Source organism: Poecilia formosa, unplaced genomic scaffold (assembly GCF_000485575.1).
Source record: "Poecilia formosa unplaced genomic scaffold, Poecilia_formosa-5.1.2 Scaffold145, whole genome shotgun sequence".
Taxonomy (NCBI): Eukaryota; Metazoa; Chordata; class Actinopteri; order Cyprinodontiformes; family Poeciliidae; genus Poecilia; species Poecilia formosa.
Genome location: NW_006800084.1, coordinates 609,995 through 624,352, shown reverse-complemented (window position 1 = coordinate 624,352; position 14,358 = coordinate 609,995). Strand labels below are relative to the sequence as shown.

Below are 14,358 nucleotides of genomic sequence, written 5' to 3'. Positions count from 1 at the left end.
TAAGCTGCAGTGGTTTTTGGTTATAAAGTTCTGCACTCCTCTTTTGCGTTTGCTCCCACTGAGCCAACATCAGACTCTCCAAGGGGCTTTACAGTAACACCAACTGTTGCGTCTGCTCCGCTTTGAGATTATAAGGTACAGTCAGAGAATCTCTCTAATCCCCAATTAGAATGGAGGCTAACACAAACAGATTAAAACGGCCCTTTGATAAGGTAAACTACGAAAACAGAAGCTCCTGTATGGATTTGGTTAAGATTGTCAATGTTAAGCGTACACTAAGTGCAGACGACGATGTTAAAAATATCAAAATGGGAAGGAATCCTGAAGGAACCTCAGTCTTGCCCAACGCTTGATGCTTAATATGTCTGATTTGAGCCCAAAATATTATCTTTGGTGACAAAGAATGAGAAATATAATTGTAATAATCAAACTATGAAATAGCAGAAGCCCTTTTTTTTTTTTAAATTGTGATTTATTTTGAAAAAGCCATAAAAGTCATGCTTAATTTAGGTGTGTGCTGAAGAAAATAAATGTGCTTTACTTTAAAATAGTTGCTTTTTAAAGCAAGATTGGCAACCTTAGTTTGAAAATCCAAATGAACTTGTTGCTGGTGGCTGGCTAGGCCAAACAGTAATTTGTATCCTTCTTTAGTTGTAGCATTAATTTTTAAAAAAGTACCTGTTAGTTTTACTGTGAAAGTCCAATTTTGACTACTGCATTCTTTTGGAAGCATGCACACTGGTTGCCATGGTGATTCCCGCCTTTTCCTCACAATTCAATGTGATATCAGGCACCAATAAGTACTAATAAAAATCTAAATATCTTTTAAGAAAGAGATGCAGTTTTTGAAATAAACTTTAAACTGACTTGACAACACTGGTGCTGAGTGCTTTGGATTGTAAAAACAAACAAACAAACAAACAAACAAACAAACAAACAAACAAATTTTTAAATCAATCTAAATGTGGGAAAAGCTACCAAATGTCAGAACTCCATCAAGAAAACCTTTAATTTGTTTTTACCCTGTGTGCACTCAGCCAGAGCCCTGGGCTCAGAACAAGTTTGGTTCAACATTGCATCGCCCTATCAACAAAATACAGCAGACTTTTTTTTTTTCTTCCTTAAAGTATTTGCAACTGAAATGGTCTGCAGTTTCAGCAATGTCACAACAAGGCCAAATAAATGTTGCCACCTGTGGCTGTGATTAAACACCCCCCAGGCAAAGTACTACCGTCAGAGAAACACAATGTGAGCTTTAAAAAGGAAAGAACATCTTGACTGATATCTGGATGTGTGTGTTTCCTAAATTAGACCAACAAATTATTCTAAACCTTTCATTCATTTTAAACTTTAGTTGTTGTTTTTCTTTTGGGTACTTTGGTTGGCTGTAGCAGGATTTATAAAAGAGGAGGTAATGAGTGTAAAGACTTGGTCCTACAGATGCTTATGGGTGGAGAAAAGAAGACAATGTGACAGAGAAACAGAACTACTCACAGCTTCTGGGAGCTCAATCAATATCTGTATCATCAAATCACTGAAAAGCATGTTCATACAGTTTTGACACAAACAAGCTCACAGCCACAAGCACGCTCCGTTTTTTTTAAAAGCTCGTTAAGGGAGTGCTTTAAAAACGTAAAAGTTAGATCATTAATATCATGTTTATTATTTACATACAAGATGGCAGCTTCTTCGAGAAGTAGAAACCAGGAAAGTTAAGATGCAGTGCTTTGCAAAGGTATTCATCACTTCCACATTAGGATCTTATCTGACAAACCAACATGAATAGAGTATAACTGTGGAGTACAGATTAGATGTTTCTCAAAAATGATTTATTAATAAAAAAAACTGAAAAGTGTAGGCCTAGATCCAATTGAGAATCTGTGACTTGAACATTTACTGTTCCCAGATGCTTCACAAAGACGAACGGCTACGTTGTTTGAGTAAAGCTGATTGACGTACCCCGAAAGACCTTTCTTATTTGAATTTGTAAATATTTTTGATGAGAAATCCTTTTTTTTTTTTTTCCAACTTTGCAACTGTGCACTACGTTGTGGTGGTCTATTTTATAAAATCCCAATAAAACACAGTTTGAATTTTGTGAATGTAATGTTCAAAAGCAATGATAGTTTTGCAAGGCGCCGTGCATGACTGATGTATCGTAATATGTTTGTTTTTTCAGCTGGGTGCATGAGAATGAAATAGAAAGTCGGGGCCACTACAAAAAAAATATGAGGAGAGGATTCTTTCTTGTTTTTTCTTCTTCGTCTTTTCTCTTTTTCTTTTCCTCTTCTTTTTTTTTTTTTTTTTAGCAAAACCACAGTTTGACAAAACCAACCAAAAAAATTTTTAAATAAAAATAGCGAGAGGGGTGCATGTGCTTACATTGTGGCTTTAGTGTTAGGCACTGCAACAAAATCAAAACTGCTTCTTTTTTCATGTCTCTGATAAAACACTTTAAGGCAATCTAATCAATGTTGAATGGCAGCAGTTTTTCTGGTCTGTCCTCCTTCCACAAATTTAAGCTTTGAAGAGAAATGTTATTGTTTTTTGTTTTTTTTGTCCCTCCCCCCATCACAACCCATTTTAAGATCACCTGTGTAAAAACAGCTACAATCAAAAATGAGGCACTTTATAAAAGAGTATATAGATATCTAGGCTATATAGTATTATTCATTATATGTATACTGTATATTTTATATACCATTGTAGTGTGTCACTTTATATTAAAATCGTGTTAACTGTTTCCGAAATGAGGAAAACTATAACCACAGTATGTACTATAGTTTCTGTCACTCTACTCTTATTACTATAGTATATACCATAGTGTAATATACAGTTGTAATAGAAAAGCTAAGATGCCAACAAAAAAAGCATTTATATTTTTTCTACTAAGTTTGTGTTACTTCAAAGTTCAAAATGATTTTAAGTCTTCAACTAAAAAAAACACAACAACAACGTATATCTCTGTTTCTTTTCCTCTGGTGGTCTCTCCTGCTGAAGCGCTCGGCGATGTGACTCAGACATCATGTAATTGATTTGACAGTCATGTGTCAGCCTCGTCTGATACACTGTTATTAAGAGGAATCCGAAGGCGGACGAGGAGGGAATATTTGCAGCTCTCTGTCCGTGTCGACGTCGCAGACCGGCTGCGTCTGTTCAACTTCTATGCGTCTGATGATGGGGCAAATCTTTGAGGTCTTAAAAGCGGGACACGAAGAGCCTTGCTAGTTTTATGTTCAGGACTCTTTAGCTCCCAGCCGGGACATTTCTACAAACACAAGCAAAATAATTGTCCCAATTTGAATGGGGCTGGACTTGATTCACATCACAGCAATGGGGGTTGATGGGTAATGGTGGAAAAGCGTCCTTCACTCTAACTGGCATCTCTGTAAAGACGTGCAAAAAGCCTTAAAATTAATTCATATTTTATTTTTATCTAACTTAAATCTCTTTATCTTTTCAGGGTGATTACAGTATTGAGAAACCTTTCATTTGTAATGACTTGTGGCTTCCTTGGGAAAACTTTTATGTGACGCAGAGGCACATCGCTCTTTTCCTTTCTTCAAAGTGGGAAAGACAAGAGAACATGCCACTCAAGAAAAAAAACAAAAAAACATCAACCCCACAAGTTAGGAAATGACTACAAAAATGTAACAATTAAAATCAAGAAAGAGAACAAACAAGGATGGTCGAGGCAAACAAGGTAACTTATAATTTAAAAACTCCATCTAAGAGTTTGTCAGATTTGTATTACAGCCGTTAGATATTAGCTACATGCCAGCAGTGATTTGGGCAGCTTGCACTGAAAAGTCCTTTTAGTCTTAGAATCGTCATATGTGAAATGTTGCTACTGCAATAAAAGACTAATTTATTTTGAGGATTTTTACACATCGTCACCAGGAGAGCAAATAACTGTGAAGGGCTCTGTAGTGAGTCTTTACATTTCAAAGCATTTGACCAGTATTTGAAGCACTTCAGTAACACAAGAGCAGTAGTCTAGAAGTATAAAAGCTTTTTTTCTGGGGGGCAACTTTACAGTAGATAATAATTTAAAACTGTTTACAGTGAGATGGTGTGAATGTTTAAGAAACGTGTGTCCAGCAGTTACCTTCTTATTTGCTTGAACCTAAGGGACACCTGTTGATCATTTAAACTATGTGTGCAAAGAAGAAGAAGGATGTAACACTGCAGTGAAATTAAATAAGCTTACTAATTAGCATATAATTACTTTCCAGTCTTGTAGCACAAAACTTCAACCAACTGGTTAGCTCAAAAATGACAGATGGAGTTTTTGCCAATTATAAAATTAATTTAAACTTACATTAACACTCATAATAAAGCATTTTGGAACAATTATGATTTTGAATAAAGTACAAAAAATGGCAACCATATTTTGTAGCCTGTCACCCCTGAGCTTCTCTGTACCAAGTTAAAAAAAGATCAAGTGTCTCCTTAGTTCAAGCAACGTAACGTCTTTTCCTTACGCTTTGATTGTGTGTTGAGTTTGTAAGGCTGTGTGTGTGTGTAAGTACGTGTTTGCGTTTGTGTGCGAGCGTGCGTGTGTGTGTGTGTGTGTGTTTGGCACACATTTGGTTGACAGAAAACAGCAAACAGGAAGGGATGAGATTTCCATAGTTTCAGCGATCCGACTCCGGCGTACAGTTCTGTTGTGGCAACACACGGCGAGCCGTCGCATCAAAGACAAAGACGGAGATCAACAGTCTGGAATGAAAGAATCAAAAGAAGGCAGAGATGTTCAAGGATAGATTTCTCACACAAGGGAATTTTTCTTATCTTCATGCGGTAAAAAGCGTAAATGTTTTTTCTCCCCCCCGGCACATCTAACGCAGACTTCCTCAGCACAGAATGTTACAGCCGATAAAGCGGTTCTGTCTAGATTATGTATTCGCCCAGGCATATTGCTTTTGTTTAATCTAGAAGTCCTGCTGGCAGCTTGAGTAAATATCACATGACGCTTGATATCTTTGTTGAAGGATTTTCTGATCGGTCTCATGGCCGTTGTTGCAGATATCAATATTGTGTGTGTTTGTGGCAGCTTTATCACTTCCACAGATTATTGTTTCTTCTTTTTTTTTTTTTTTACAACCACCTGAACAGCACAAAGTGTTCACTGATCTAATCTGATCATTTCAATATAATAAAGTGGAGGTGCCTACGACTCTTGTCACAGGTCTAAACGTTTGGCTTTAGATTATTTATTTGAACCAAGGTTTTCATGCCTGGACTGTTAACGCAATGATTTAAAAAAAAAATAAAAAATAAGACAGAATTTTCTGTAATCCACACAGAGTCATATAGACATACACACATCCCCACAGAGTTTTGTTGATTTTGCTGTAGTGTCCATTGACAAGCTGCGGAGCACCAATGTGGTTTTTGCAGCCAGCAACACACTTCTTTATTCAATTTTCTATGCAGAACTTGTAGAACTAATTTAAAATTCCCAACACGGATCTAGCTTTGAAGAAAATATTTTCAATAAGGTTGATATTAATGGTAAGTTCAATCAACATTTGTGTCAACGTGGAAGAATTGGGGTTTTCCTCCTCATGTAGTTGACCAGTACTGGTAAACTAGACCATCAGGAAGAATCTAAGACCACCATGGTTGGCATTTGGATCAATATTCTCAAATTTTAATGTCTAACCCTGACTTATCTAGACATACTTCTTCTCAATGAAATGAAATATCTTCAGTTTTGATAGCAAAACACGTCTCTGAATGCCATTGGGCTCCAGCCTCAAATTTTTGGAGAGCTTGGTGCCAATAGTTTTGGAGCAGGGCTTTCTCTTAGTTGGCAGGTTTTGTCTCCATTTCGATGTTAAATTTACTTCAACGTGGAAAGTGACGGTGGCGTTCCAGCATTTACAATTAGGTGCTTTAAGTGATCCCAAACACAACCTGTTGAAAATTTACAGATTATGCACAAAAGTCAGATTCTGGCCAGAGAAACCAACCAATTTAAATAAATTATACCAATTCTGCTAAGAAGAGTGGCCAAAAACCCTGCCAGAATTTGTCAGAAGCTTTTTTATGGTTGACAAAATATTTGATGTCAAGGTACAACTTTCTATGACCAAATACAGGCATAGGTCTGAGCCTGTATATATAGTTTTGACCCTGTGTGGATTACAGAAAATCCATAATCAGTTCAAACTTGTGCACTCAAATCTTATTAAAATCATTGAAGCCGTACATTGTACAATCTTTCGCTGTAGAAAGAAAATCAAACCTACAAATAAATAGTTAAAAAGCCAAAATCAATATAAAAATCATGGCAGGGACGAGTGCTTGCCAACTTCTGATTGGACATGGAGTAAACCAGGTTCTTTCTGGGTTTATAATGAAACACTGCTCTGAGGTACAGTTTATCAGAAAACAGTTACAGTCGATGAAACCAGGATAAATGGGCTTATAGAGGTTTGCATTACCGAAAGGCATGATCAGTCATTAACTGCAGCATAAATAATTACTCATGGACAGAGTATTCCCAGAGCCTAGATTTCGATTATGTAAATGCTAAATAAATAGCTGCACATTTAGAATATGATTGCCCATAGAAGAATTGGCTTTGATCAAATTTCTCTGCTGATGTTGATATTAAACATGAAATGTTAACTTGAAAATAGAGCACATATTTTTGACAATCTGCACATCAATTTATTAAAAAAAAATAGAAGTGAACCTTAGACAGTAATAAACCCATCTTAGGAATGCAACATGAAACTTAACGCTGCCATCAGAAATCCAGCAGCCATCAACCCGCCCACATATAAACATATAAACACCTGGCCCGCGTTTTGTCCCCTGTGCCTCCATTCATGTGAAATGGCTCATTACCAGCAGACAAATCAATTGGCCCTGCTCTCTGAACACCCACTTGTGATAATAAGAGACTCTACAGACAGCCCACAGACTGGAAGCGCAGCGCTGCCCACCAGCTTGAAGCCATGGAAAACATCAGTGCAAGATGAAAGCAGCAGTGACTAAGATCCAGACGAGGATTTTATCAGATGACTATTAACATCACGTCAAAGCATGTATCCAATCTGATTAGTGTTAAATGTTTTTTTTTCTCCTTTTAGCTACATTGAAATGTTTACATCATCATCAGGGTTTTTTTTTGTTTTTTTTTTCATAACTGTTGGGTCTGCAGCTGCTTATAAAGCCATTGTGAAGGCCAGACAATGTTCTGAATGTCTGCAATTGTCAATTTGTCATTTTACAATTCATAATGAATAGTTTTTAGATTATTCTTGGTCTGAGGACTCACAGCACTCACCTTGCCCCTCCTTCCTACTGCTCTGGTTCGTTCGTAGTTCCTCCGATTTGTAGAAATCAATACTGGCGTAAGTGTTGAGGGAAGAGCCGGCACTGGTACTCGCTCCGACGTTGTAGACGGGAGAGGTGCGCTCTGCTCCAGCTTGAGTGCTCTCCTTCATGGCTAAGTCAAGGTCTATGTAGTTAAGGCCTTGTTCAGTGGATGTGGTGGAGGCTTGGGGTGGAGGCGTGGCAGACAAACCAGCAGTCTGGCCATTCTCCCACAGTGAGCAGTCCAAACCCTGTCGATGACTCGCTGCCTGGCTGCCCTCAGGGAAGAGGGAGGTAGAAGAAGATGCGTATGGTGGCAAAGATGGCGGTGAGCTAAACGTCTCTGACCGGTGGCTCAGGTGTCCCTGTTGATCACCTCGGACCAGTCTGCTGCTCTTATCAGGCGACTGGAAGGACTTGACCGGGGAAGAACCCAAACTTGCCTCCTGCTCTCTAGATAGTGGTTGACCAGAGTGGATGGCAGGTCTTGCTAAGTTGCTCGAATTGGAAATTTTGCTGTCCATGAACGGAACATCCGTCGGCCCTGTTGGCATCTTCATTTTTGTTCTGTACCCTGCGCTGCACTCTGCTACCAGAGGAGAGGGCGAGCTGTGTTCATGCCGGGCCTTGGGGGAAGCTGTCGGTGGGTCCTGTAGGGTGCTGAATGTGGACCTAACATGAGTCAGGGGTGTGGAGGATTTCCCTAAATCCATGTTGACATACTCAGCAGAGGTGGAGAGTGGTGCCGAGAAGCTGCGGGGAAGGTTAGCAGGGTTATCATGACAGAGGAGCGGCTGGTTTATGGGCCGAAGAGTTCCATGGATTATAGGCGGTCCGTGACAAGACCCTCCACTTTGTTCTTTATCGAATGCACCATCTTCCTTAAAGACAATACTTACATAGTCCCCAACATTCTGGGATCCCAATGGTGGTAGATTCTCCTTAACCCTTGGCAAGGTGTTCGCTTTAGCAATGTCTGAAGATACGCTCAAAGGACGGCCCCTCCTCTGTTGCTTTGGGCTTTTACTACTGGATGCGCGCTTTTGGTGGTGACGTCCATCCTTTGTGGATGTTCCTGCACTTTTATATTCCGCCCCTGTTCTTAATAAACTTAACCCCCGCCCACCAGATGTTGACTTCTCTTCAAGGCTTTCACTGCTAGCAGAGCTGGAGGAGAAAGAAGAGGAAGACATGGAGAGCTGGCAGCCTCCTGCAGAGCCCACAGCAATTTTGTTTCTTTTGCTGTACCCTGTTCTCCCTCCCCTACCAGCACTTTCATGCCCACTGCTGTCTTTCTTTTCTTCCCCCTTGTTCAAGTCCTCCTCAAAGCGAGTATAGAGGGTATGCTGATAGGCTCGTGGCAGGGAGAAGTATGAATTGAACATTTTTGGTTGCAGCTGGTGCTGCTCAGGGTGTGAAGGCGGTGTGCTGCAGGCAGAGCGACTGCTGACAGGGGAAATGTTCATGTAGTCACTGGCTGCCCGGCTCTCCATGCTGGCTCTGCTCTCCCATATGCCCAGTCCGTGCAGGTCTGTGGAGCTGCTGCTGTTAGGAGACATGACCATGTAGCCCTCTGAGGTGGGTTGGCGGATGTGCTGAGGAGGGGACACGCTGTTGTTGGGGGTCATGGCCATGTACTCATCATCTGCCCCGGGTTTAGCACTGGCGTCGTACATACCCATTGAAAGAGATAGTGAAACAGGTGGAGATGTCACCCCAGGTAACATTGACATGTAGCCACTGTCTACAGCTGCTCCTGTGTCCCCATGTCCCCTGCTTTTGTCAGCCCTCTTCCTGTTCTTCCCTACTGCGTCAAGCTGCCCACCCTGAACTGCTGGATTCCCTGAGCCTTGATGCAGATCTGCCCTCTCTCTATTAGCACTCTGTGACATGATGGCATACTCTTCCTCATCGTCATCATCTTCATCTTTTCTGTGCGGGGTTAGTCTTTCATGGGATGCCAAAGGGAGGGACGCCCTCTTGCTCAGCAGCCTTCGCTCGGCCTCAGACTCTCGACTTGATGAGCGTCGCAGAATCCGTCTGCCTTTTGGATGATGGTGGGAACCAAGCAGACCCTCTCGTTGTCCCATTACTATATAGCTGGAGGAGCCCTCTCCATGTGCATGATGTCCTGATAGACTTGGTATGAGCAGAGAGTGTTCACCAGGACTGGAGCCATATTCATCCGAGGACCCGTAGTCACTCGGTGAACCTGAAACAGAAACTCTTTGAGAAACGCGAGCGTAGGAGCAAATCGACATGCCTCCCACTACGGACCCAACCAGGCCACACTCTGACCCATGACCTGAACTGGAGGACAGGCTTGGTGCAGGAGAGGGAGCAGGGTTAGGTGTGTAACGTGCAAGGCTTAAGGTAATCTTAGCAGGTGTTGGAGCCCTTGTGGGTTTGGGCCTAAGCGTTGGAGTAGTTGAGCAGGATCCATTCAGGCTCGGGCTGGAACTGGCCCACGTCCCTCTGGCACTCGCTCCTCCCTCCTCCGACCTGGCTCCGATGCTGGCTGTTCGTGCCCTTGGAAAACCATGACGTGACGTGGGTGATGTGCTTGTGCTGCTGCCACCTGTTCCTGGGGTCTCAGTGCGTGCTCGTCTGGAAAAGCCCACCTGGCTTGGTGGCAGGTTTGGGTGATGACGCCGACTCGGGACACTAATGGGGTTTGAAGCAGTGCCGCCGCCACAGGAAGTTCCCACAGACTGAGACTTGCTGCGCTGACGGAACTCCTCACTCAGGGCTTTCATCGCCTCCAGCAGAGTCTCGTGCATGTTTTGAGCCACAACGGAGTCGTCCACTTGCATCCAGAACTCTCCGGGGCCTGTGATGGCTGAGCGTCCCACCTCGATGAAGAAGAAGTTCTCTGAATGGCCACACCTGCGGACATTCATCAGCTGCAACACCACAGTGGCCACATCCGAGTTGAGTTTGACAAAGTTGACTGTCTTATCAGTTAGGCACAGCCGATAGATGCCCACCAAGTTCCTGGCATGTCCAAGACCTTTAGGCCAAACCTTGACTTGCCATACCTCCTTAAATGTCGGGATGGGAGATGGAGAGCTACACTCTCCACTGCTGCCATAGTCTTCTGGGGTTTTACCTGGGAAGAAACAGAGCAAAAAACATATATTAATCAATTACACCTCTGAATGTAAAAAAAACCAAAAAAAAAACACAGAATTTGATTATTTATTGTCTGTCAAAAAAAACTTTGCAAAATATGTCTCTGCCTAGCAGCTGTGCTCTAGCCAATTAATCTGCATCACTTTAAGCTCCAGCAAATAATAATTATTTATGTCCTAAGAGGCTTAGAATAAATTAGCTGAAAAGTAATATCACAGTGGTACAAGTGATCGTTATTTTTCAAGGTAAATGCAGATATGTAGTCGACAACAGTAAACTAAGAATTAGTTAAAACTTAATTTTAACTGAATTAGTTGGTAGTTTTGGATATGAGTGATATGGCTCACCACCACCACCATTTTTTGTCACATAGTTTCTGTTGATTATTTGTATGTCCAATGAAATGGGATGTGACACCATACAATGTAAACCCTAAAACAAAAGTCACAACGCAAAGCTAGCGACGCTAAAGTTGGCATGAAATTCGCAGGTTTTGATCCAGTGCCAAATTTAACTTGTTTTTCATTGGATTAAATAAATCATTCTGATTCACATTTATTGAAGCACATTTTGTGATTTCTCTTCCTTCATCCCCTGAGAGCCACACACAGAAAAACTGTATTGTGTGTAGGAGAGCTCAGAAGGTTGGCTAGTCACATTGCCCACTCAGCATTTCAACTTTGAGGAGTTTATCTGTTATTTTTTTCCTATACTTCAGTGGTTCAACTTGACTTTTTGAAGATCTTTGTCTCCAAAAAGTCAGTAAAAATACTGTTACTTGAAAAAGCACAAAATTAGTAAGCTGTTATTTCCATTTAAAGGTTTTAGAAACACTAAAATAAACATTGGCCAGAAGTTCTTACAGCTTTTTAAACAAGCAGCATCTCACTAGAATCCATGTTTGTCCATCATACCGTCATGCTGTTTTGAAATAGTATTACAATATTGAGTTGGATTTTTTTTCCAATTTTTTTCTGTTTTCTTACAAACATGTTTTCATCTAAGCTCCGTGTTGGAAGCAAGAATATCTAAAATTCAAACGTAAAAATTAACAGGATGCTCCTCCAATATATAACAGAGAAACATAGGGGTTTTTCGCCAATCTCAACCTCAAAGTCACAATATTAAAAAGTGCTAATCAAGACTGTGAAAAGGTGTAAAAAATGTCAAAAAAGAACCAGTTGAAAAATATCTAAAATGAAAATATTTCCTAGTATACGAGGAAGTTGTGCCACTGTTACGACAATTGCTACAGAGGACCCAAATAAATAAAGCAGACAAAACCACTGCTGCACTGGTTCTGAATCTGAATAAAAAAGTAGGTGCATGACAGGTATTTCAAAATTGAAAATGAAATGTGTTAGAGATTGACATCATGGGCGCTTGCTTTCATGTTAATATGGACCAAAATCTATGTGGACAACTTCCTTTTAAATACACATAAACCCAACATTATTCAAACGCCTTTTTAGATTTTGGCTTAAGTTAATTTTTCAGTACCACGTTTTCCAGCCTGAAAGTAATTTTAAGTGACAGATAATCCATGGAGAGTGAATAATAATCACCAGTCATCACCAAAGATAAAACATTAAATACCAGAAAAGAAAAAAAAAATTAAGTAATTATCAACATGGTTTGATGGCTGCAATTCCGATAAATATTTTATTAACTGATTACAGAGAAGTGGATCAGTAACGCACGATATGCTATTTTTGAATAGGAAAATGTAAACAAGACATGAACGCATAGATATATTTGCACATACACACACTCACACACACACACTCACACACACACACACACACACACACACACACACACACACACACACCACGGCTCTATTGATGCTGTCCCTGGCAACAAGATGTGGTCTACGCACTACGCTCTGAGCGCGTATCTGCTCAGGCTTCCACAACAACACGTCGGAGAGGGGCAAGCCCATCAGTCTACACTGACTGACTGAAACGCATGAAATGCAAAGGGGAGGAGGGCAGGTGGTGGTGGTGGTGGTCTGCTCCCATCATAAGGATAACAACGTAAACACGAGGGTAGCCAACAGAAACATAATTTCCAGTCAGATGCCGTCCCAATCCTGCCTTAACCGCGCCGCGCCGCACAGCGCGAATGTAGGTTAGGCGAACGGCAAGTCAGAGCTGTGCAGAAAAACAAAAACACAGGCTGCAGCGGAGTGCACCGCGATAGGCTACTACTATATGATGCATCCTTTGGATGGTTGCTATATGCCCACTGCGTCATGCAAAACACACCATCGTGCGAATGCGGGCTTCATTTTAGTCAGAAGAGGCAGCGGTTTTCCCTCGCTGTACGCACGAACAATTAAATATGCATCACATTATTATTATATATATATATATATATGTTTTTTTTTTGTTTTTGCCGACTGGAATTGATCCTCTATGTTGAAGCTTGGTGAGATCGCTGCACAAACACATAACGCATGCCGCCCGTTGCGTGATGGTCTACCCCGCTCAGTCAGATGAACCACCTCCTGTCTTAAAAAACTGTCTGATTTACGGAATACAATGAGATTTAAAAATAAATTAAACACACAAACGACTAAACCACACCTGCAGTAAAAAATAAAAAATTAACAAACAAAAAAAAAAAAGAACATATTCTAACAATACAAGCTGGGTTGTGCTTTCTCTTTTTTTTAACAATCTGGAATGGGCGAGACATATATATGGAGATCAACCAGCCTATAGGACAGGACAGGCCTGATGGAGAAACAGACAGTGGGAATCACAGCCCACGCTTCATGTCTTACAGTTGCACTGAAGATCCAGCATGGCTTGGTACCACTCATTCTGGACCTCCTCGCTGTCCGCAGCGATGGCAAAGCTCTCGCTGCGGGTGTAGAGCACGATCATGTGCTTGTTCTTGGAATCCGCCCGCTTGTTGATGTTGAAGCAGGTCTCCAGGTTCAGGACCTTCTTGGGCACAGGTGATTTACTGCGGAATTTCTTTTCGTTCTCATAGTACTCAAGACGAGCGGGACCATGCTCCGAGGCCGCCCTCAGCACGAAGAACCGCCGGTGCATTGATTTGTGCTTGCGGAGGTAGCCGCTTTTCTGCACATCTTCATAGTTCTGCGGCTCGACCGCTTGGCTCTCCATGACCAGAGCAGCGCGATGAAAGCCCGGTTACGCCGTGAAAATCTCAGGGAAAAAGCCGAAGTCCATGTGTTCTCCTCATTTGTCCTGCTGCGGCTACATCCCTCTCGTCTTCTCCGCGCGCACGCTGAAAATATCAAGCATGTGTGCGGGGGATCAGGACGGGGGAAATCAGCCGAAGCATGTTTTTGTATCTGGCATCAGCTGCAAGGGGAGCAAATGAGGGATGAGGAGGAGGTGGGAGGGTGGGGGGGGTGGAAGGAATCCGTGCACCGAGCGTGCACAGAGAGCGCCACCGCTCGCCCTGCAGCCCAGCCCAGTCCTCAAGTCCGAGCCCGGTGCAGTTCAGCTGCTTGAGGACGTCTCCTCCACCTGTCTGAGGATGCCCGGAGACCTCCCTCCCCTTCCCACAAACACACTGTCAATGTAGACGTAGTGCAAAACAAACAAGTTCCGTTATGAGCTTTCAAAATAAAGTCGCTGTCTCCCCCCAATTCCAACTTTTGAAAATGAATACATGTTCAATTGTGGTTCTGTTGACGATGTAAATAAATGCAGTGCAGTTTATCTTGCCCAAGGAAGGATCTATGAGAATTGGTCCAGGGCTTGAGTCAGTTCTGATGTCTACACCCACACTACTTTCTTTCACATGTGTGGACATGTGAAGGAAAAATAAAAGATAAAAATGAGTCTACATCAACCGCCTGTGCTTCCAGCCACATACTACAATTGCATAAAATAATTCAGAGGGCCACAAATG

At 41.8% G+C, this 14,358-nt stretch overlaps 1 protein-coding gene across 1 annotated transcript; it reads right to left on the bottom strand.

Moving 5' to 3' along the window:
* Positions 1 to 550: 550 nt before the first annotated feature.
* LOC103145644 (insulin receptor substrate 1-B) lies at positions 551 to 13,996 on the bottom strand. Its single transcript, XM_007563164.2, has 3 exons — positions 13,253 to 13,996; positions 7,304 to 10,441; positions 551 to 4,722 (listed from the first exon to the last, which is right to left on the bottom strand). The coding sequence occupies exons 1-3, from the start codon at positions 13,599 to 13,601 to the stop codon at positions 4,715 to 4,717; spliced, it is 3,495 nt and encodes a 1,164-aa protein (XP_007563226.1). The 5' UTR covers positions 13,602 to 13,996; the 3' UTR covers positions 551 to 4,714.
* Between the last annotated feature and the right edge of the window lie 362 nt (positions 13,997 to 14,358).

Coding starts and splice junctions, on each gene's coding strand:
- LOC103145644 (XM_007563164.2), bottom strand. CDS start 13,601: ATGGAGAGCCAAGCGGTCGAGCCGCAGAACTATGAAGATGTGCAGAAA. Junction 10,442..13,252: donor GCTGGATCTTCAGTGCAACT/GTAAGACATGAA, acceptor GTTTCTTCCCAG/GTAAAACCCCAGAAGACTAT.